Source organism: Oxyura jamaicensis, chromosome 15 (assembly GCF_011077185.1).
Source record: "Oxyura jamaicensis isolate SHBP4307 breed ruddy duck chromosome 15, BPBGC_Ojam_1.0, whole genome shotgun sequence".
Taxonomy (NCBI): domain Eukaryota; kingdom Metazoa; phylum Chordata; class Aves; order Anseriformes; family Anatidae; genus Oxyura; species Oxyura jamaicensis.
In genome coordinates, this window is record NC_048907.1 from 1,525,508 (window position 1) to 1,548,494 (window position 22,987).

Consider the following 22,987-nt stretch of genomic DNA (forward strand, 5'->3'; position numbering starts at 1 on the left):
CAGCAATCACATTTTAGGGTCTTCTGAATCTTTTAGGGAAATGAATGTTTATCCTGAAGTGACCCACAGGCTCAGCCCAGCAGGCTTTTCTCAGTCAGAGCTGGTGCTAATGAGATCTGCTCTGAGGCCGCTAAACCCACAACCTCAGGCCCAGGTCACATCAGCAGATGAGCGAGTACAGCCAGACCCAGCAGGCCTGCCAGTAACGCAATGAAAAGCATTTCAAGTACAGCCATCTGTAAACACGTTGGGGCTTTAAGCAGAGGGACTGCGGGCAGTTCTCAAAGCTAAGCAGTCCAGAACCAAGCCTTCGAAGCAGGTACTTCCACAAAACACAGCCTACACAACACTACCCATTCAACTTTCTTACCTTCCCTGCACAACTTTCACCAGATGTTGCTTATTGGCCAGCATGCAGAGTTTACTGACTACCTCAAAGATATGCTCACAGTGAAGGATCACATCTCCCTGGAAACAAAGGAGAGCACAGAGTTAGCTGGCGTTACGCCAGCACATACAGCAGCCAGCAGTTGTACGTTCAGAGAAACTCCTCTCTAGTGCTAGAGCAGCAACTTTTGTACAGAATTGAGTACAGGGCAACTACAACAGCCATGGACCCACAACTCTGACTGGTTAAACATCCTCTCCAGGGACTATTTAGGATTTACAGTAACTTCGACGCTGAACAGAAGCGAAAGCTTTTATGGTAAAACAACAACTGTTTAAGATGTAGCTGATTATCGATCAGTAAACATCAGTAATTGTGTATCTGAGTATTTCAAAGGAAAACATTTGAAGTGTCAGCTACAAGACTATTTCTAACCACACACTGCACAGCAGCGACATTTCATCTTCCTACCTTCTGTTTGTTGTCCTCAGGAACGTGAATGACTACAATCCCATCGCTCAGGTTACTGGTAGAAATACCTTCAGAAGAAACCCAAAGGTTAGAGGAAGGGCAGCCAGGCAGTTACACAACGTGATCAGCACCATCCCCTCGGGGTGCTGTTCTCACGGGCAGTGACTCCAGCACTGGCTTGTTTACAGAAGTCCCATTCCTGAAGAGGGGCTCTGCATCTTCTTAAGGATGCAGGAAGTACATTTCCCTACTTAGACTAATAAAAAGGAGCATTGTTTCATTATGTTCCAAGTTTTTAAATACCTTCTGAAGATCACTTTCTGCCATCCATTATCGAGTCCACATTTCCAACAGTAAGCAAGCATTAAGCATTTGCTCCATGCCCTTCCATGCTATCATGAAAGTACTACAATCAGCGTTCTTTCGAGGCACTTGGGGATCGTTAGTCCTGCCACAGAACAGTTCCCCCGCCTCTCCTCAAACCACTGCTTACTTCTAGTTCCCCAACCCAAGAAAAAAAATCTCTCGACGATTCAGAAGCTTGTCTTTCCCCAACCACAGGGTCACGGACAGGAAGGGAAGCCCCACACCCATTTCCACCATTACCTTTCAAAGTGGCGTAGTCTATTTTCTGCTTGATCTTTGCCATCTCCACCACATATGCCGAGGACTGGGTCAGAACAAGCAGCCGCTCTCGTGCTTTGAACCCGTTCCTGTCGTACTTCACCACGGGGGTTGCATACTGAAAACAACGAGGCGGTGTCAGCATTTGTCTCCCCAGCAAGGCCCCGCTCTGGAGGCAGCTCAGCAGGAGGGAACACTGCACTGAGGAGCTGCAGTGTACAGCTCACAGCACCTGCTGCAAGCCTCTGCTTATGATAAGCTCATATTTTGGTGTCCAACACCCTCTCACCCCCCTCCAGCCCATCTGTCCTCCCTTTTTAACACTTTGCATTCAGATAACAGAAGCGTGTTTAGAGAAAGATGCTTCACCCACGCCCATCTCTGCCATAAGCACAGGAAGAGCAATGCACCCAGCAACGCTCTTCCAGCTCATTGCAGTCCAAGTAGGGTTAATGATGCTTTTTAAGCTTTTATTAAAGGAAATGTTAAAAACTGTTTTGTCTGGGTACATTCTGGGACCTGTCTCCGATGTAAGAGCAAGGAAACACTGCACTGCTATTTAGCAGCCTGCCCTGCCACCTAGGAACAGCTGCAGGACAGCCTCGGGCATCATGGATCATGCCGTCTGCACGACTGGCTCCAGGACTCAGGATCTGAACGCAGCCAGTGCAAGGGCAGCACCTGCTGATGGGCTGCTGAGTTCCAGCTTTCTTCCCTTACCTTGATCTTCTCACCTTGGATGAGCTGCAGTACTTTGGGGTTTATATCATTCTCTTCTGAGGATTTAAACCAGAAAGACAAACTGAGTGCACGTGACAGATTGCCACCGCTCCCACCAGCAAAACAACAGAACTGCTGCATTATTTGCCTTAACCCCATTCATCCTTGTCCCACCGGTACGCTTTCTTCTAAACCAGTGGTTTAGATGCTACTCCTAAACCTATGTCAGTGATTTTACTGCGTGATAAGTAATCCATGCTGGGAATTGCTGGCTGATTGTGGATCTGTCCTTGGTTCAGGCTCTAACGCAGAAGGACTTGTGCTGAGAAGAATCCAGGTCACTTTTCTTTCTGCACAGTGCTTCAGCTGAAGCTGTCCAGGAGCTTCCAATAACAGCGGCTCCAGTCCTTGGGATTTGATCCCCACAGCTGGCAATGCTGCATTGCAACATCCAGCTCAGCTTCTCTGCTTCAGCACTGTAAGAACAGGTCCCCATCAGCCCCAGCTTTTTATGCTTGGTTTTATGGCCGTATACCACGAGATATTCCAGATACTCCCAGCGAGAGAACAAAGGTGGGCAGATTGATTGCCAGTGGCCACTAAATGGACAGGGCAAGGGAATTCAAATGGTTGGGTTCAAGCCCAGCAGGAGATGCTGCCTCTGTCAGGCAGGAGTTTCCTCTCAGAAACTTGATTTATTTTGTCAACATTTCCCTGACCTAGGACCACAAGGCCAAGTCCTTCAGGAGGTTTGGTGTGTACTCACTCAGTCGAGTATCTGCAAAAGGCTGGTTTATGCTCTGCGGGTAGCCTTCCTTCTTCCCTCTGAAAACGGCACTTGCTACAACTTTTTGCTGTAACTGTTTTGAGAAGGAACAAAACATCCTTTACCCTCCCAGAGTTTGTCCATGGGCAACAGCAGCAGTTCTAGAGTAAACAGCAATCCTGAACAACGCCATTCTTGCACTTAAGCAATATCTACCTGGCTCATGCATAATTTTTTCCAGAATCTTTACCTTTTTATTTGGTATTACACAGGAGTAAACTAACAAGGACTAAAGAGTCTTACAGATCCTTCCTTTCTGATTGATGGATGTATTCTATTTCAATGAAATGCAGTTTTAACACCGTAAGATGTGCATCTGTAGAACTGCACCGTACACTGCAAGTGCCACTGAAACAATTCCAGTCTCAGAAATGTTTGCTCAGCAAGAGGAACAGTGGCCAGTCAGAAAGTACAGTTTGCATTTGAAAGAATTCACCAGCAAGCACGTATCACATGTTCACAGCGTGTTTCAACTTGCGTGTTAGCATTCCACGTGGTAGTTACCTGCACTTTCCTCTCAGCAGTGACACCTCTGCAGTATTTTCTTACTAGGTTCCTAATGCAGATTTTCTTTAGCATCTCAGATGTCTGCATTAAAAAAAAAAAAAAAAGAAGAAGAAGAGAAGTGAGGCTGTGCAGACAACAGCTCCTGCAGTCCTAAAGGCAGCTTGGATCAAGTTTGTTAATATCCAGTCTCTAATCCATCTCTGCTCCCCCAGCCCGACCTACAGAACACCTTTATTACCAGAGCAAGGTCACTGCCCACGCAGCAGCTGAAGGACACAGGACACCAAGTGGCTGAGTTATTACCAGAGCTACCGAAAGCAGCAAACGCCAGCTGTCACCCACACACGACTGCAGCGCTGTGCAGGTAGCATGCCATTAGCGTTATTCTTTACGATACCTTTAGCTTTTTATCTTCCTGTGCCCACCTGCCCTGCTGCGTACTGGCCACAACCAGCATGGGAGTGATCTGTTCTGGGCCCAAGCTAGACTGAGGGCAGGATCGAAGAGGCAGTAACAAATATCGGCAGCTGTTTCTAAATGAATATTCTGCTGGAAGCAGTTAGTTTGTCCAATTTGCACACTGTGGATACCTGTCCTGCCAAATCCCAGACACAAGATGAAATGCTACAAGTCTATCTGTGCTGACAGTTTCAGAATTAATGCCATGATGTTTTGTTTTTAGTAGAGCTCATTAGTTCACTTCTCTGTTAGCACATCTTCCATTCTACCGCTTAAAACAAAGCTCCCTCCTTCCCCTTGGAAACCTGAGTGACAGTGCCATCCCTCCCACTCCTGTCCTTCCCCAAATACAAAGGATCTGTGTCCCCTGAAGGCGCTGCCACCATGCACACAAATGACCACAGAACAGAAGCCATCTTTATCACTCCCAAAGCCTACAGCAAACCTCACCTCTTCCAGGATAGAAGGAGGTCGGAGCCAGCTCTTGTCCAACACATTTTTTGGAACATGGTCTCTGAGCTTCATGAAGTAGTTGTACTGCACAAGCCGCACAAATTCAATGTTCTCTGGGCAAAGAGGCTTCTTCCGATTGATGAAGCCATTTATGAATCTACAAAAAACATCCACACTCTTACACGTTCATGTTTTTCCAAATTTCATTGAAAAAATAAAACCAGTGCCTTGGATTTAAAAAGGAAGATAACCACCACTTCAGAAGTAGTGTTTAAGGGTGTGGAGAGGCAGGACCACGTAAAAGTGGTGAGATACCTGAAGAGAAAGGACAGGCATGCAAAGGATTCGTTTGGAGATCCTTTGGAGATCCAGAACACCACAAATCTGTACAAGTTGGAAAATTCTTGAAGAGACAACAAGATTTACTGATCAAGCCTAGCTGGCAACTCTACTCTTAACTACAGTGATAATTTAGAAATAGATATGAAGATGGTTTTGACTATCACCATGCTATGACCCATCACCTGTAGCCCTCCCCATGACAACCACACAGTGATAATTACTTCCTGATTATCTGAACAGCCCATGTCCTCTTCTTGGCCTCCTTCCGTGCCAGTGCTCCACGCCAGCAAGCCTCCAGCTTGATAGCTGAAAGAATTAGTCGGTTACTCGTGTTAGTGTCAGAGGTCCTATGCAATGCTACTTGTGAATTCACAGAGCAGGAATTATAACTGTCTCTTTGCAGCTCTTCCCACAAGCTGATTTTTACAGTAATAAGCTGAGAACATTTTATTCTCCATAATAATTGGCTGATCCAGCACTACCTGCACTGAAAAGCTCAACATCAAAGCAGTGTCAGACCTTGCCATCATTCAGGCTCCCCCTGTACCCTGTGCACAGCACGCAGACCATCTTAGAAAGCTGGCCTTTGAGCCTCTAGTATTACGCAGCAGCCTGTGCCCTGTGATCAGGAGGTTTAATCCCCTAGCAGTTAGATGAGCAATGCCTGGGCACCCAAAACCCATCCCCACATGCACAGCAGAGGGTGCTGCCGCTGCACAGCTAACACCTGGGGCCTGGGAGAGGCCAAGAGCAGTACGTGGTGTGAGGAGCTGTACAGAACCTAAAGGGGCCTCTAACTTTTCCACACAGTTACCATCTGCATCTGAACCTAACACTCAAAGACCTGTGGGGAAGCTGTGAGTGCTACCCACAGCAAAATGGATTCGAGACTTCCCCACGCTACAACTCCTATTGGAAAACATAGCCCTGAGAAGGGAATCCTTGATACCTGCTTCTCTCTTCTTCTGGTACTCCCTCTTCCCAAGGCATCCTTTGTATTTGGCTTGTAGTCTTGAAACTGGCAAAAAAGCAGAGACATTGCTTGTATCTACAGAATCACTGCATTTAGGAACTGTGCTCAATCTCACAGTGACTAGACACCTTGTGCAGGATTTCCTGTGTCTGTCGCATTCACTGTGCACAGGAACAAAGGTGCCAGCAAACCAACAAAACAGGAAGAAAAGCAACCCGTGGCATCCCTGTCCCTGGGGAAAGGGACTAAGTGCATCCAGGCACCGTCCAACAGCGTCACTAGTATGACTGAAATGGGGAAGTAGCTCTAAAGGAGGCGTATACCCAGGACTCGGGCAATATAGCTACTGACTTGTCCCCACCCCGTTAAAAGGCTGAGTTTTCCTTAGAATCTCCAGAACTCTGCAGACCAGGGAAGGTCTCAGCTCTCATCATATTCATCTGCTACATGGGTCTGGAGCCCAGAAACACTGTCCACTCAGGCTCTGCTTTTCATCTGTCATAGAATCATTAAGGTTGGAAAAGACCTCCAAGATCATCTGGTGCAACCATCAGACTATAGGATGAACTATATGAGAAAGGGAACCACAGCCATACCTAGGAGGTGCTTTCTGAATTCAAATGCATCTTCAGTAGCAAACAGAGTCTTTGGGAAACGAATGAATATTTTGGTTCTGAAAAAGAGACCAGGAAAAGAGACAATTTGTTCATAGCGAGCCATCATTTCAGCTGCCCTAATCAGGCTCAGACCTCCAGCTAGCTGTAGGACTGACAAGTTAATGTCTTTCCTCATTTGTCTAGCTGGCACATCCCAAAAAAGGCAGGCAGGTTGCCTCAGGCTGCTCAAGCAAGCAAGAAGGCCTGGAGCTGAACCAAGGCAGCCCATCCCTCGTAACCCAGAGACGGAGGGAACATGGAGGGAACTAGGCAGGATTCAAGCTTCCATGGAAATACAAAGGGGAAAATAAAGTGGAAAATTATGCATCTGAGCTTCTTATTGATCCCCTTGCCCTGTGTTCTGTATGCCTTTGGGGTAAGTTTACTTGTTTTAAAGTCACTAAGTCAGTAGCCCTCAGGTTCGCAGATCCAGGTAGGTCTGCCCAGTTCACATGGTAAGCGAGAGCCAAGCTTTAGGGACCTGTTCACACTACCATGTCTTGCAGCTGTCTGGAAGGATAGCGTGGTGGCTTGTAGTCAGACAGAACAGACAACCCAAAATGGCAAGCACCATGCAGCTGACCAGCACAGATGACAGCTAGAGAAAGGAAGTTTACCTCCCTAACTTGTATTCCTCAGGCTTATAACCAATATGCTTGATGAGCCTCTCCACACCCTCAGCTGCTGGCCCGTGCCAGTGTGGCCAGGTAGCTGGACACAAGGATTTATACCTGAAAGATGAGCAAGACATAAACATTAATTAATTGACATTCGAGGAATTTTTCCCTGAACAACCTCCACTACCAATTTCTACTCCTCACTCAAGGCACAAGATGCTGAAGCAGATCGAAGTGGATATAGGCAGCCTCTGCATCTCCTAACTGTGACTTGGCATTTAAACAACCCTTGCTCTAAAGCCCTTTTGGGTGGGCAGATTGTACCTGGCTAAAGGGAAGAACAGCTCCGCTTACCTTTGCAAGAAGAGTTCGTACTTCCTCCGATATGCAAAGCCAGCTCGTCTCACCCGCAAGTGCTCCATCAGTCCCAGGTATTTCACCTGATGTCGGATCAGGAAATCATCAAACTTCCCTGTAGTATGAACAGATACATTCAGTGGTAAATACTGTCTGTGAAAGCTCACTCACACATTCATCTATTGGGACAGATACGGAAAAATTAAATCCACAACTACCCAAGGTGACATCTTAGCTATCTTAACTAAGAAACATATGCATGTTGTCCCTAGCTATAGCTAAAGCCTCCCCCTCTTTGTTCCCTTATCTCAACTGTGTGCTCAGCTTAACGCCTTACCAGGCTCCTTGTTCTCATTTGGTTTAATACAGCGCACGTAAGAAGGCTCCTTGGACATCAAGATTTCTATTAGACTCATCAGACTGTTTTTGAACTGGGTTGCAACCTAAGATGACATTGAAAAAAGCTTGTTTAGCTTTGCAACTCAAGCACTGCGGTCAATGAAATCAACTTGTTCACTGCACACTTCTTAAAACTAAGTAAAAGGCTGACATATGCATTAGTACCACAAAGCTTTAGAAGCATAGTTAATCATCGGTTAACTGGACAGAGTGCTTAGCTGGAATATTTGAATCCCTGCCATACATCTGGACACGCAAGGTAGCTCTTCAGAAACTGAAGGCTGCTAGATGCTGTGCACAGAGCTCATTTTAGAATGATGCATTAATAACAACATTAAGGTCTGTCACACTGGTTGCTGCTGTTTCAGCAGTATCACTGTTGAACTACCAGGAAGTTACCAGGAATATAACATCAGAAAAAAAAATCAGGATGAGGGACAGGAACAGCAGTTAAATCAAGACTTGGGAAGTTCAGTTTATATTCAAAGTTAAGACTAGACATTGAACTCACAGTCTCTGGCCGCCTCCTGTTGTCTAGTTCTGACAGTAAAAAGCAGTCCCTAATGATTCCATTTTTAGAGTTGCACAGCACCTGAAACAGGAAAAATGAGAAAGTGTTATAGTTAGCGTGAATACCCTAACTCTGATGCTTTTAAGCTTGAGCAGCACGGCTGTAAGGATCTTTAACAGAGAACTTCAAGCAACAGTCTCTAGTGCCGAACGTTAAAATAGAAGTGACCCCTGCAGCTATCTGACTTGCTTCACATGTACAGCATCATGGCTAGAAGTTACGTATCTATTAGGATAGCATGTTCTGTATTAAAGGCTAATCTACAAAGTTTATAGCCTGGCTTTCCAAGTTCAAGTCCTCTTGAGTCATCAGGTCACCTATGGGTCCAGCATGAAGTTGCTGTATCTGTCTTGCAGATAAATTCATTAAGAGCCTTTCAATTGATTTTGATTTCATCTAAGGATAATCCTCTTCTACCTAGGCAGGCTTCATGTAAATGCCTGAAGAACACTACAGAGAAATACAGGTTCCTGGTTGCTACAGAGATTAACTATACCTTCTGCGAAACATCTCTGTTTCAAGCAAGATAGTGTACAAAAACAGCATGCCCCTTTTCTCTCTTACCTCTTTCAGGTTTCTATATAGCAGATCATTGTTCTTTTCCAGAAATCCTGAAGAGAAAAAAGAAGGTTTAATTCTGTTTGAAGGCTATGCACTTCTGTGCTAAAGTTTCAAGAGCTTAGGAAAAGACCTGATTTTGCTGGGAGGCAAGAACTCAGCATACCAGCAGCCCTGGTACCCTCCCCACAGCCACCCTGTGTCTCAGTGGGACTGCTTAGAATATGATGGTGAGCATTATTTATCAAGCCACTGGAATATATTTCCTGCTGTAACCACTACCAAACACTAGTTCAACAGATGCTTTCTGAATCTGACTCTAATCAGTGGCAGCCTGTTGCCCAAGGAGTACAGGGCAACACATTTGAGTTTCCTTCCACAACTCAGTGCAGGTAAGTATCACTGCTATGAAAGTCGTCTCTGCAGTGCTAAGGTTCTGTAGCAGGAGAACAAATTCATTTTCATTTTCCTTCTGAAAATTTACATCCTGGGAATTCACACTGCATTTGTGTTTAAGACTTCCCAGTAACAGTATCTTCAGATATTTTGTAATTCAATTTCACGTGGAGTTATTATCTACCATATTGGCTTAAGTGCTCAAGTAACTTCTGGTCTGGCATTTTGTTCACTCACCAACAGCACAGTACGTGACTTCTCCTGCATAATGGAGGAGGCGGAAATCCACCCAATCGATTGATTTTCGTGTTTTCTGATCTGCAAGCTTGCGACTACAGGGAGAAAAAAAACACAGAGAAAAAGCAGGAAACAGATTTCCTCAGCTTGTAGAAAGTGACCTGCACAAAACCCAGCTGTATGACTGCTGGAAGTCTATTAAATGCCTGTTCCTATCAACATGGCTCTGATTATACAGTTATGGCCCATAATCAAAAGATTATCTCTTCATTCTTAACAGCTAGTAGCAGAAGCCAGTGCTAGAAAATGAGAGTCATCTACCACACACTACTGAAAATACCTGCAACCCGTCCATTGCCATTTGGCAGTGATCACACATTCTGGATGGTATTAAGATTTCCTCTTATAACATTTATTTAAACATACTCTCATTGCCTACATGCTAAAAAGATCACCAGCTTCCTCAGTCTCAAGCTGAAACCAAAAGGAAAGGAGTGTTTGAGATATTTTGCCCTAGAATAAGAACACAAATACAAAGGAGGAATCAGTTTTTGAGAACAGCAGAAAAATTTTAGTAAGCAAGGGCTGGAAAAAAAAAGAGCAACTTAATTTAAGTTTCAGCTTTGTAAGCAGTCCCTAACAGCACAGAATTGTGTCACAATAGCACATTAGTAGAAAGTTTCCTTCCAAGAACATTACCAAATACAGCTTCTGTTTAAGTAGCTCTAGCACTTCTATCTAAAGCTTTTAATCAGGCAGAGCAGTATTAAGGCACATTGTGGTGACAAGGAAGTTGGCTACAAATTTTCCACTTAGCTGTAATGATCAGAGATCTAGAAACAGTGACAACTCAGCAGCATGACTCTGAGTTGATGACTAGTGAAAACCTTTCAGTAGGCTTCTGTTAGGATCTGCCAGAACAGCCTAGCGTGCATGTGTTAATCAGCCAGCAAAATCAAGTCTTCAAACATTACAAATTGAGTACTAACTAAAGTGCTATTCATGTGGGACATTCTAGCACGGACATGTTTCTTTTCTCTTCAGATCCCAAGCTCATACACTTCAAGATGAACTCCTCCAAACACATTTATGTACACCTCACAGCCTGGGGTCCTAGGTTCCTCCTCTTCACAATACCTTCAGCTTTCCCTGAAGTCAGCTTGGGACAAACTATTTTAATACTCACAAGATTGGTCTTTTTTTTTTTTTTTTTTTTTTTAATGCAGTACACACCAACATGGAACAAAGCAAGATTCAAAGATCTGCCACCCACTAGTAAAAAAAGACCAGAAACCCCACCACGACCTCCATAATACCCCGGATAATACCCTACTAGGGTAGCACGTTACAGTGGGAGACAATGGACAGGCTGCTTGATCTTCTCCAGTAAAAAGCAAAACTGTTCCCTCCCCAGTACTCTGTTATGGGTGAGAGGTGGAAAGAGTTTCCTTTGTGGTAAGATACAAAGCATAAATGCATACGTCACAAAGTGGGCATGGTCTCCTACTTTCTCTTCCAGCTTTTCCAAGAAGCTCAAATCAGTTGCTTCACCAGGTCGTAAGCATTCTTCATCCTGAAACAGCAGGCAACAGACTGAGCGCTAATTCCACTTCAAGCTTGGCTACGTGACTCTACAGGAAGGGTACTGGATTTCTTACTAATTAGGGTTTGCAGTCAAAAAAGTATCATCATCAGAGTAACTTGTGTGCTCAAGTCTCTTCCATTTCAATTAACTGAAATGAAAAAGGTACTTGGTATTGCAAAATAGGATCCTCGTGGAAAACTCCACGGAGAGTTCCCTTCAGCCTCTCCTATTTCTCCTGCCATCCCTAAGAAGGCACAGAGGGTGTCTCCTTCAGATCAGCAGTTTAGGAGCAGTAACAACAGAAGGGAAAGTAAACAAGAGCAAGACCGAGCTCAGGAGGAGGAAGGCAGTTTGCGTTCTTCCTGCCTGCATGAGCCCTTCTGAAACATCAGGCATCAAGGCTAGCAAGTCACATAAGCACATAGATGGGATGAATTGTCACTTTTACAAGAGTCTGAATAGCTGGCTTCAGGTAGGAGAAAGAGAGAGAGAGATCTAAGTCTCTTAGCCAGCAGAGAAAGTTGCTGTAGAAGCAGCATAGTTCTTTTAAAATCCACTTTTTTTTTTTTTTTTTTTTTAAACAAGTGGATATTCTGCTTTGGAATCTTTGATTATGAAGTCTGGCTATTCGTTAGGTTCTGAATAATGCAGAACCATCACATAATTAGAAAAAAAAAAGTTATTATGAACCATTACAATAGAGCACAGGCAGGCACGATAATTTAAGCAGCACAAACTCTGTTCTCACCAGGATGGAGATTATTCCTTTATGCTTCTGCTCAACCAAGTCACAGATGATCTTATTGTTAAAATATGGAATTGGTTCCCACTGGAAATAAAAGGAGAAAAAATAAAGGGTTTATAGGGAGGGAAGCCTTTTCCTAGCAATTTTTAAGTTCTTTAGGGCCAGGCTCTGATCCCACTGAAGATCAGTATAGCAAATGAGAACCAAGCACAGCAATCCATTCCCCCCACATTACAGTCTTCCTGTTCTCAGCAGCCTAGACAATCCTCCTATTCTCTGTGTTAGTGCACTCCCTCTTTCAATGTCTTGCACCGTGGAGTTCATTTCTACAAGGATATCGTGCCTGTTAACCTTTTGAGTTTTGGGGACTGTCCTACTCCTTTCACAGATGATACAAATTAAGTCTAGGCTAAATTACACTGCAACAGTGGTTACAGAATGGGATCTATGGCTATCCTATACATCACATGATGAACCGTCCTTTGTGAATTTCTCCTGAGTGAGAGAATGACAGGTATATCCTATACATCACATGATGAACCGTCCTTTGTGAATTTCTCCTGAGTGAGAGAATGACAGGTATACCCTGAAGCAGAACAGATATACAGGGGAAGTATTTAAAGTGAGTATATAAATATACAAAAAGGATAGCTTCCAGTGTGGGCAGAAGGAAACATGGCGATTAAAAAAAAGCAAGATGCCTTCTTCATTGACGATCTAAAGCATTCTGTGTAGCAGCTGTTCAAAGGAATAAGAGGGGTGGGGGAATAATAAATTACCTCTATTCCTTCCAGTTCATACTCTTCCTGCTCTGCTTTCAAGGTCATCTCAATCAACAGCTGCTGGAGTTTCTCATTGCAGTAATTAATGCAGAACTGCTCAAAGCTTCAGAGTTGTTAAGTGAGAATTAGTTTTTAATAATTTCATGAATACAGTCTTATTTCTCACACCACAACCTACTGTTTCGCAGTCAAACAGTCTACTCCTCAGCAGATCAAACCCCACAGTTTTTTTAAAATGAAAAACAAGTTAATTATTTTAAAGTAATTGCTCCCTTTTATCTACCTGCTCCTTAACACTGTAACCAGATTAGAGGTCTTGTGTGGGTGGGGAGACAGAGGGAAGAATTGGTCAGGCCTGCCTCTGTCTCCCTAGACATGAATCTTGTCAGCTGTGCTGCAGTCCTGAAGTCCCAGCACCCACCCAGGACACTAGGCTGGGCAAAGAGCTCATTCAGGTCACAAAATCCTAGAACTTGGGCAGCTGGTATAACTGGCATCTCCACAGCACTCCTTCACTTGAAAATGTATGATGGGCCTGAAGTGATTAGGAAAAACAGAACTGTATTTGACTTAAAGCTACTTTTTAATGTTCTTGTTTTTAAAGCTTTAAAACTTCCTCCTAAAAGGGTGTGCATACTGCATAAACTCCTCCTACTCTGTTATACCAATGGCTTAAATCAGGACAAGCAGTCTTAGCTAAAGCTTTCACCATGGGGATCAGCTAATCTGGAGCATTTGCAGACACCTGTAGCGTGTTTTTGCTGGGACAAGACTGTGCTCAAGAAGCCCTGTAGCACTCAGCACATGCTCCTGCCACGAGGGCAGATTACCCCAGGTCTCAGGAGCTGTTGTTACCTGTTTGTGTCCAGCACTTCAAAACCATAGATATCCAGCAGGCCAATAACTGTTTTCCGAGTTGAATCCTGTTGAAGACACCATTTGTAACCGTTGTTTCAGCTGCTGCTTCCTCCCTGCATGATTTCATGTTCTTTTTTTCACCTAAATTTTAAACTTTCACTTTCGGAGCTTCATGTCACACACCAATGGAGTGGCAACAAAGCAGGTAGGTAACTGCTAAAACTATTTAACATACCCCCTTCCACACTTCACTAAACAGTTTTCCAGCTTAGAGCTGTGGGATGCCTCTACATCAAAATGCCCAAGATATTTGGCAACGAGCGCTGTAGGGCCCCACTGGAAGAACTCAGTGTTTAGGTGGACACTAGACGAGTTACTAACCTTGTTGGCTAGAGAGCCATTAATTTTGTTGACCAGCCAAGTGAAAGTCCGTCCATAAATTGCCTTTGCAACTGCATCCCGAGCATAGAATGCCAGATCCACATTCAATGGGCTTAGGACCTAAAAATGAAGGTGTTTGCCAGGTACAATAAACAACACAACTGATCAGAGCAAACTTCTGCAAACCCAGTTCACACTTCTGGCTCGGAGAACTAGCAATTGCTGTAAGCTGAGCACTGAGCTACAGCGTATCTGAACTGTGACTAGCTAGATCTTTATTTACTATTACCATTATTTCAATCATTTCAGTCTGGTAAATCTCCACAGGACTGTGATTCTACATTTTGGAGAGTATTAAATATAGAAAAGTGAGGAAGAGTATTCTGAATTCTTTTTAGTTTTATTTTATTAAGCTTTGTACAAAATGCTCAAAGAACACTTTATATCCGAGCTTTCCTCTATTTATGCAGTCTAATTTCCCAAGAAGCACTTCAGGGACAAAACAAAAGGAAGTTGGCTCAAATACACGGCTGCTTGCACATGTTTTTTTCTAGCTTTGTAATAGATACTACTTCATTCAGCAGTAAAATTCAAAACTAAATGTATATAAATATATAGTCCCAGTATTAAAGTCTCAGGCTAGAACAGCAAGGAAACACGGGTGAGAAGGACAGCCAGAGTTATCTGTTTTTACTGTAACTCTGCTGAGAGCAGAGCTCCTCATCTGTCACTACCACTAGCTGCAGTGGCTCCCAGCTGCTAGGGCTGCACAATACTACCCCTTACCTCTTCGGATCGGGCTTCGATCTTCCGATGGGTGAGGGCTTCTTGCAGAATGGACAAGTGGACACCTAGCAGCTGTAAAGGAATAAATACTGCTCTCAGCATGGCCAACAGGAGACTGCTTACACAGCATTGTGTGATTGTTAAGGCATATTACATCCCCCCCCCCCCCCCCCCATTCAAGTGTTCACACACTGTGCTGGGGGGTAAGGGGGGGGCTACAGTTTGAGATCATTTATAGCAAGACCTGGGTATTAAAATAGCTATCTGTGTCTGTTCCCCAAAGCAGACAAAGAGATAAACAGCACGGTTAAGGCTTTCTTCATGCCATTTGTAATACTAGCACTACCTGGGAAGGGAGAGATACCTTTGAAATCCATTTGATCTGAGCGCCATTGCGAATGATGGCATGTCCGTTGCTATCTTCTTCAAACTGAATGTTCCCAAGGTGCAGGACACTAGCAACAATTCCAAAGAGATGCTAATAATGAGAAATACACCATTAGAAAACAGGTTGCCACAGCTCCATGGAATGGGACTAATTTTCTCTGCAAATGCTCATAAACAGAGTATGGCTAGGCTGAAGGAGGTGGTTCAGACAGTCTGTTTCAGATATCACAATGTACCAAGCAGTAATGTTCCCTACTCACCCACTCCACCCTCCACCTCACCCCTTGAAAAAGATGTCCTCTTCCAGCCTTAATGGATCTCCCAAGCAGGACTGCCTCCATCACTTTCAGAGAGAACACCGCGCTCCTTACATTGCATTCACTTTAGCAGGCTCATTCTCTTTTCATTTCCTTACCTCTAAATCTTTCTCAGTAAAGTCAATGATAGAAAAAGCTTTGCGGACTATTTTCCAGTCATTCTTGTCATTGATAGAAAACACTTTGGCACATCGACCCTACACATTGAGAGAAAGATAAATTAATACAATTTGTTGGTAAAGCAATTTTATCATCAACAACAAACACAGTCTGGCCACAACACTTTCATTTCCACTTTTCTTCGGCTTGTATAGATGCAGTCTGCACCCTTAGGCCATCACATCTGCAACAGTTCCTGCTACAAAAGCAGCTATGTTTGCAAACAATCTGCCTCTGAGTTTCATCCTAACGTGACACACAGGGAGATGATCACAGTGGTTTGCAGAGCACAGTCTTGGTAAGTGAAGAAAGCTGCATTGGGAGATCCTTACAATTCCACAAGTGGGAGAGAGAGAAGTTCTCACTGACCTGTATGAGATAAGCGTACTTCTGGGGGTTGCGCTCCAGCCCAAGCCAACAAAGAAGATCCTTGTCTCCACCCTCTAATAACTGGTAGAAAATATGGAAATTCCTCTCTCCGTGGTTTTGATGGACAACTCGGGATTTCTCAATCAGGTAGCTGAGGATGTGCCCTCCTACTGGAGCTCCCTAGCAAAACAAAGGGGTCAGATCAACCCCAGAAGCTACATAACACCGAGAGGGCTGTTTGTCCACATGTAGGAGGAAGCAGCAGCATCAGGAGATGCATGTTACTGCTCTTACTTACCTGCTAGCTTTTCTGTTTAAGAGTTAGTATCCAACAGCAGTACAAGCTGTATGTAAAGAGTTTTCTGTCCTCCTAGGGCAACTTATGCTTTATAATATATATTAAGTTTCTACTGAGTACCAGCAGCATTGCCAGTAAAGTAGGAAGCTTTCAGGATATATAACTAGTCACCTTACTTACAAAATGCAAGACCTGTAAAAGTAAGGTCAGAAATCTGCAGTGCTAGTAAGCCTTAATAAATCCTCTGCTGCCTGGTAAGTGTCCAAGAGGTTCACTGATACAGCTTGCTTTAAAAGCAGTCCATTAAGTTTGTTCTCACCTTAAAATCAAATTGGATATCCATGTATTTCCCAAATCTACTTGAGTTGTCATTACGCAGAGTTTTTGCGTTTCCAAAAGCCTATGGATAAATAGATAAATTGAGTCACTTCTCATCTTGTCGAGAACCTGACACCCAAAACAGGACAGAGTTCTGGTTACAAGGGTTTGCTGCCTCAGCTGAGGCTCACTACAGCATCTAGAGGGATTAAAGAAACATGAACTAATGTATTCCACAGCTTCAATTGGAACTCAGCTAAACAAATTATGTCTGTTTCCAGTGTAACCTGTAACTGAAGCCACAAGGAACTCTTGTATGGTGTACAGTTTCTCCATACTCCCAGTTTCAGCTATTCTCCATTATTAAACCAAGTTTAATTTTTCTCAATATTAAATGACATTAAATCCTAAGCATTTCTCAGACATTGTGCTACAAAAGAGGCCATTCCTGGATGCAAGTGTATAGACAGACATTAAATTCTTGTGGAGTGAAGCCATCACTAACTCTTTTTCATTATGTCCATTTAGTTTTTACCTCCAGAACAGGATTGGACAGTAGCAGACGATCACGGACGATCTGCAGCTGCTCTGTAGTTGGACAGGTTACTGCATAGTATTGCAAAATCTTCTTGGAAGCCTCTGTCTTTCCAGCTCCACTCTCCCCAGAGATGAGGATGAAATGGTTGTTGTATTCGCTGCACATCACCCGGTAGGCATTGTCAGCTATGGCATATCTGAACAAGGATCACAGGAAGTATTCAGAGAGGAAGCATCCATCAGAAAGGTGTGTAGTCCTCAATTCACATCACAGGCGTTGGATGCGATGGGAAATCAGAGCTCAAAACAAGAGTCTACAACCTAGAATCTCACAGTAAAAACAGTCTGAGGGACTGACAAGGCTTGTTCTTCTTCCACTGTTGATACAGGATTTAAACGAGCTGCATGTATTTATGGTGAACATAGTTTACAGGCAGTAAAGACTCCCTCTTCTAAAGTAGGGTTGTGATTCCAGCAGAGGGAAAATCCCAACTTCTGCTTATAGAGACAGACACAGAAATAACCAGGAGTGGAGCCTTCATCATACATGCTAATTAGCAAGGAAAAAGGAGGAAAACCAAAAAAAAAAACAACCAACTCCAATCACCTGACAACTTCCAAGCACCAAAAAAAATCTGGCTGAGAATTCTGATTTTCAGATTTCCTCCCCCTCCTGCCCAAGGAGAGGCCGTGCATGAGCATTACGCTAGCCTTGAAGACACGCACAGGGCTATTTCAGTGTCTCATCTCCTACAGTTCCCCCAGTATCACTTCTGCAGCCCTTCTGTTCCCCTTTTACTCTCACAGTCAGCTCAAAGACAAACAAATTCAACCTTACCTACTGAAAGGTAAGAATATCAGCATCCACCAGACCTAGTGACTCTGGGTACATATCCTTGTTGCTACTACACAGCATCACAGGGGAAATCCAACGTATTAATATAAGCTGAAGTTTTCAGGGTTCTACTTACAGATGTGGTGGCAGTTCAAAAAAGTTCACCCCTCGATAAAGCTGCATCTGTGTCACTGTGTAGATATCCAGCTCTTTGTAAGGGTTGACAGATACAAGAAGAGTACCAATGTATGTCTGCAGGGAGAAAGACCATAAACAAGTAGGAAATCTGTACCATCACTAGAATGACAGCTCCTGAAAGACGAGTCAAGTACAGCAGGACATTATGTGAAAACAACTGGAAAAGATGGCACAGAATGGGAAAAAAAGAGAACGACCACCTCCCCTCTCCCCCTAAACACAGCCTCCCTCCACCAAAAAAGAGAAAACACTTATCTACTGGCTTTACCATTTCCAAACCTCAAAGCCAACACTAAACTTCCAAAGCCTGCCCCACTGATAGTGGAGCTGAATAATAAAGCAAGCTTAGAGCCTTACATTACCACTCTGCTGGGTACTACCAACACCTAACAAGGTTTATTGTCTCTCTGCTCAAGGAAACCAAAGCTGGAAGAGCATGCTTGCTGTTCTCTGTATTTACAGCTCTTCCTGCCCCTGCAGCACTAGCTTACATCCTATCTAGGTGGGCTATACACACGCACACCCCTCTTCAACCTACCACAGGCTGCATGAATCCCCATGACCAACACTCACACTGGACCACGTACTTACATAGATGAGGTTCTCTTGGTATCGCTTGCGAAGATTGTTCAGGAAAGAGGTCTCACTGGTGTGGGAGTCCAGAAGCACAAAGTCCTGCACCCCAACTCTGTCCCGGGCTATCAGAGCCCCTTCCATGTTTGCGTCAGTATTATCTTCCACCTCTTCCTTCTACAACACAAAGGTGGTGCGATACAGGCTTAGGGGACAGCTGGTAGGGATCCTAGAGGTCAGTTAAGTCCTTCCCCATACCACAGGGCCAAGTCAAGCTTGCACAGATAATAGCAAGGTGTTACTAACACCTCTCCCAAAGGCAGCAGTTTCATGCCAAACAGTTCTGCGCTCTAATTTCTGTAGAGTCAGGAAGTCAGAGATCCATTACTGCGATCAGAGGAAGACCAGAGCTTCCAGGAAGCCCTCGCTATTGGCACAGTTGTCTGAAACAAACCAAGCTCCAGAGATCTGAGTATGATCAGCGACACCTCGTTAACTCAATCTAGACCAAGCAGTTGCAAGCACAAAGTTGGCAGGGAACAGTGGAAGATTTTGTATTTGCTGGTGGTGTAGAAACTACTTTACACGGATAAAAACTGTGCAGATGTAACTAGGAAAACTGAGACCCTCCTGAGGTGGCGGCATTTGACTAGACCTCGACCTGAAAAGATGAATCCTACATGGCACTGAACAAGACTGCTTCATTACTACAAACGGGTTCCAGGAGCAGATCAGAAGCTTTCAGATTCGGGCAGCAGGTGTCTCCACACACCAGCGAGAGATCTGATGTGAAAAGCCAGTCCGCTGATTTGATAGAAGTAATCAAACATTGATTTGGAATAAAACCAGCTAAATCTTTATTAGCACCCCCAACCTGTTTCTCAAGAGGCAGAGGCATGCAGAAAGGGTATCGGTGACCAAACCTAACCCCTTGCATGCTCCCCTTCCAATTCTTTGTCGTGCAATTTGACTTTCTATTGAAAATACTGCTGTGGATCAAGCTCTTGTTTCAAAGGCTATAAGAATTATTTCTATATTTATTGTTTTTAATTAAACCAAGCTGATAATTTCATGTTAGCAAACAGGCAAATGGGGTGTTCTTTATTCTATCGTCATAATGTATTTTTAAAACAGACAGATTACACAGTTCATAGAATAATTCCTGCTCTACGACGTAAAACAAACACTGGCCTTATGACAGAAACGCAGGCAATGCTTTGAGCAACTTACCTTTTAGAGTTCCTGGGCTTTGCAAATTAAGTGAGAGAAACAGGCTGAGTAACACACACGGCAGTTCCTCGGATCCAGAAGCGTGCACATGAGCCCAGCACATTTGCTATTCTCATATTGCCCTTCATGACATTGGATTTTTTTTTTTATTTTTTGCTGCTCCACTGCTCAGGAAGACAGCGCGTAAGATTTTGAACACGTATTAAAAGAGATGGCAGGATGTAAAATGTTTCTGCTAACTCCTGGCAAACCCTGGCTTTGGAGGCAGGCTTTCAGCAGAAGCCTGCACAGCACTGGTGGAAGACGACAGCACTGGGACACTTGGATTTAGATGCAAAATTTCAGTGCATAAGCATTATGAATGTAATTGCAAATCCATTTTTAAAACAGAGCCTTTGGCACGGCTGCTGCAGCGTAAGCCCTCTGTACTCCCAGTACGTCTCCACAGTAAGCCATGAAAGCACACGTGGCACGTCCGTGGGCAGCCACTGTTACCAGACCAGGACACCGGAGCCATTATGTCCTGAGTTAGAGCCACCCAGACATTTCTACCCAACTGCCGGATATTAACATGACACACAGGAGGAGCATCCTCATCTGGAGGACCCCGCACTACCTCTTTTAGGGCTCATAGCATAGGAAGCCTCTTACCCTCCAACATCGTTTTCCCTTACCTGGGAGTTCCTGGTGCAAGCTATTTCTGGCAGTCTGAGCAAGAAGCTACCTGACTTGTGTCCTAGGGTAAAGCAGTTCTTTGACGGAGTTATTACTAGCAAAAAGAATACCTGAACAGCTTCAATGCTTTCAAAATGTGTACAGCATTAATAATAAGAGTGCTCTGAAACCCTCCTTCCCCTACAGGTACCTTGGACCAGGCCAAGCAAAGATTTTTAAACAGAACGCTCTAAACTAAGATTCACCTAAGGAATTACAGAACAAACAGTAGCAAAGCCAAAACTGCTTCCCTTCTTTTTCCCCTTGAGCTGTTGATGCTCATTTTCTCACTCCAATTTGGTGACAGCACGGTGGCTGCCTGACAAGGTTAGAGTTTATCATTTTTTTTGGAGAGATGCCCTGCACGATGCCTGCTGGCACTTCAGGTGGATTTGTCCTCCTGAGCAAGCACTCAGGACAAACCGAACGCGAGCATTTTACCTTCTTTGCAAGCTCGGAAATGTGAAAGAACAAGGCTGAAACCACAGCAGCTACCCAGCTGATCAGGTTTCTTTAACCTAATTCTTTCACTCGTATGTTAATTGGTAAGTGACACTGCTCCCTCTTAAAAATCCCATACTCTTTTCCGGGCGACTTTGTGCTCAGATTTTCTGAGCATTCTGTTGTCGCTGAGGTCAGACAATTTTATTATCGCAGCACTACTTCGCACCTGCCCCCCTCCCCCCCAAACAGATTTTGGGAGCTTTGTGCTTACCTGGTATTATCCCCAGTAACAGATACCTCGGCAGGACTCATCGGCACGCGTTACACCAACAAGACGCTGCTGACTGCTCTTCTTAAAGGATTCTTTTCCTTTCCTCCTCACTTAGCTGTACGTGCCAAGAGCTCTTTCTTGCCTACTGAGAAGCAAGCTCTACCAGAAGACCTACCCCTAACTACGGTGAGGGCTTTTTGTTCCACACAAGGATTTGTCTGTCAACACTGATAGCTACCAGGAGCTAAAGTGTTTCAAAACTAATTCATGAGACGTGCAGCAGTTTTAGGAGGAGCTAAAATAAGGTCAGGAGCAACAGACCAGTTTGTCTGACCAAGCTTGTACCAGCTTTTAGCAAAGAAAGAAGTCCTGACAAGGAACAGTTATTAAAGAAGAAATAATAATAATAATAAAAAAGAGGCAAAACCAAGCAAAATTCACAAAATTATTATTTACCTTTGCCAGAGGCTCAGAACTTAGCTTCAGAACAGGCTCCTGTGTTAATTTTGTTGTTTCTTTGATTGGCATAGCACTGAAGAGGTCAATGTGCAGGGGAAGAAGGGGATCAGTTATGATGCCCTTGTTATTTTGGGAGCACTGAGGAAACACCATGCTACGTGCTGCCCATGCAAACACAAGAAGAGGTCAGAGCTTTAGCTGGGCACCGTCTGTCCCAGAGCATCTTCCGAGTGTCCATTTGGACAGGCAAGCACCTGTACCTCTAGCAAAGGGTCACACAAGGCACCAAACTCTAGATTTATTGTGTCTGTTCACAAGGACACCAATCCCCACAAGAGCAGAAAATCTTCTCAGGACTCTGCTGCTCACCCCCGAGCTATCCCGACCTGCCCGAGATGTTGAATTTCTTTAACGCCGCCCTACAAATTCAGAAGTCTCTTTCCCTCCCACGTGCCTCCTTCCCACTTTACCTCTGCCACCTAAGCCGCAGTGTGCCATCTCCTGCCAACTCCTTCTCCACAACGCTCTTCTTCCATGAAGAGTTAACAGGCTGGAGGTAAGGCCCTCTGATACCCGGGATCGTGTGTCCGCCGGCTGCTCGCCTTCCTCCTTGGGCACAGATCCTAACACCCTGGCTGCTTAATGAATTATCTAGCAAGCTGGCAGCGCTCGAGCTGCGATGAGGTTTATGCCTAAAATCTCATCAAACGGTACTGCAGGATGCTGTCAGGGGGCAGAAGTCTGAGTCTGGGGGCAAAGCCGCAGCCTGCAGCCTTCTGATGGTTCACGGGAGCAAAGCTGGGTACAAAGCACCACCGCCGGCTCGCTCCCCTTCCAGCTTCGCTCCCCACTAGAGGTCACCACGAAACCCGTTTTATTTTGTTGTCTGAAGTTTCTACAGGTTTTCTCCTTTTTCACATGCATCAGGCAGGGTCCCCCACTCTGCCACCCCAAAATGACTTTGCAGCCTGGATCAGTGCTCACTCACATGTACCAGCTTGCTCCCTCCCTCCTCCACCTGCCTGTCAAAGACATCAACAAGCATCTCCCCATGATTATTCTTCTGCATAAGCAACGGTGAGCAGAATAAAATCCCTCCATTTGGGCAGCCAGTGATCCAGAAGTAGCCGTGAGAGCGACCTCCTGCTTCTGTTCAGCCCCAATCCTGTAACAGCTCTGTGTTCGAG

At 44.5% G+C, this 22,987-nt stretch overlaps 2 protein-coding genes across 9 annotated transcripts in view; both read right to left on the bottom strand.

Annotated features, from left to right (window-relative positions):
- The window catches only part of UBE3B (ubiquitin protein ligase E3B), a 34,050-nt gene extending 31,879 nt beyond the window's left edge, over window positions 1-2,171 (bottom strand). The window contains exon 1 of the mRNA XM_035340112.1: window positions 2,165-2,171. The gene's annotated coding sequence lies outside the window, so the exon portion shown is untranslated. The remainder of the gene's footprint in view (window positions 1-2,164) is intronic.
- MYO1H (myosin IH) overlaps window positions 1-22,987 on the bottom strand; it is a 49,808-nt gene that overhangs the window by 2,279 nt on the left and 24,542 nt on the right. For 3 of the 8 annotated variants that reach the window (XM_035340115.1, XM_035340114.1, XM_035340117.1), the window contains 29 exons: window positions 18,701-18,859; window positions 18,048-18,163; window positions 17,075-17,273; window positions 16,541-16,621; window positions 15,924-16,103; window positions 15,494-15,592; window positions 15,056-15,169; window positions 14,692-14,763; window positions 13,906-14,025; window positions 13,522-13,589; window positions 12,664-12,769; window positions 11,888-11,968; window positions 11,036-11,127; window positions 9,555-9,649; window positions 8,928-8,974; window positions 8,304-8,384; window positions 7,731-7,836; window positions 7,391-7,508; window positions 7,037-7,150; window positions 6,360-6,436; window positions 5,740-5,808; window positions 5,012-5,096; window positions 4,446-4,605; window positions 3,534-3,617; window positions 2,970-3,063; window positions 2,204-2,259; window positions 1,466-1,601; window positions 860-927; window positions 371-468 (listed from right to left, as the gene is read on the bottom strand). In XM_035340115.1, coding sequence (XP_035196006.1) covers window positions 371-468; window positions 860-927; window positions 1,466-1,601; window positions 2,204-2,259; window positions 2,970-3,063; window positions 3,534-3,617; window positions 4,446-4,605; window positions 5,012-5,096; window positions 5,740-5,808; window positions 6,360-6,436; window positions 7,037-7,150; window positions 7,391-7,508; window positions 7,731-7,836; window positions 8,304-8,384; window positions 8,928-8,974; window positions 9,555-9,649; window positions 11,036-11,127; window positions 11,888-11,968; window positions 12,664-12,769; window positions 13,522-13,589; window positions 13,906-14,025; window positions 14,692-14,763; window positions 15,056-15,169; window positions 15,494-15,592; window positions 15,924-16,103; window positions 16,541-16,621; window positions 17,075-17,273; window positions 18,048-18,163; window positions 18,701-18,859 — 2,975 coding nt within the window. Of the gene's footprint in view, window positions 1-370; window positions 469-859; window positions 928-1,465; window positions 1,602-2,203; window positions 2,260-2,969; window positions 3,064-3,533; window positions 3,618-4,445; window positions 4,606-5,011; window positions 5,097-5,739; window positions 5,809-6,359; window positions 6,437-7,036; window positions 7,151-7,390; window positions 7,509-7,730; window positions 7,837-8,303; window positions 8,385-8,927; window positions 8,975-9,554; window positions 9,650-11,035; window positions 11,128-11,887; window positions 11,969-12,663; window positions 12,770-13,521; window positions 13,590-13,905; window positions 14,026-14,691; window positions 14,764-15,055; window positions 15,170-15,493; window positions 15,593-15,923; window positions 16,104-16,540; window positions 16,622-17,074; window positions 17,274-18,047; window positions 18,224-18,700; window positions 18,862-19,912; window positions 20,077-22,987 lie in introns of those variants that run through there. The other 5 variants (XM_035340113.1, XM_035340118.1, XM_035340116.1 and 2 more) reach the window with 4 other exon arrangements.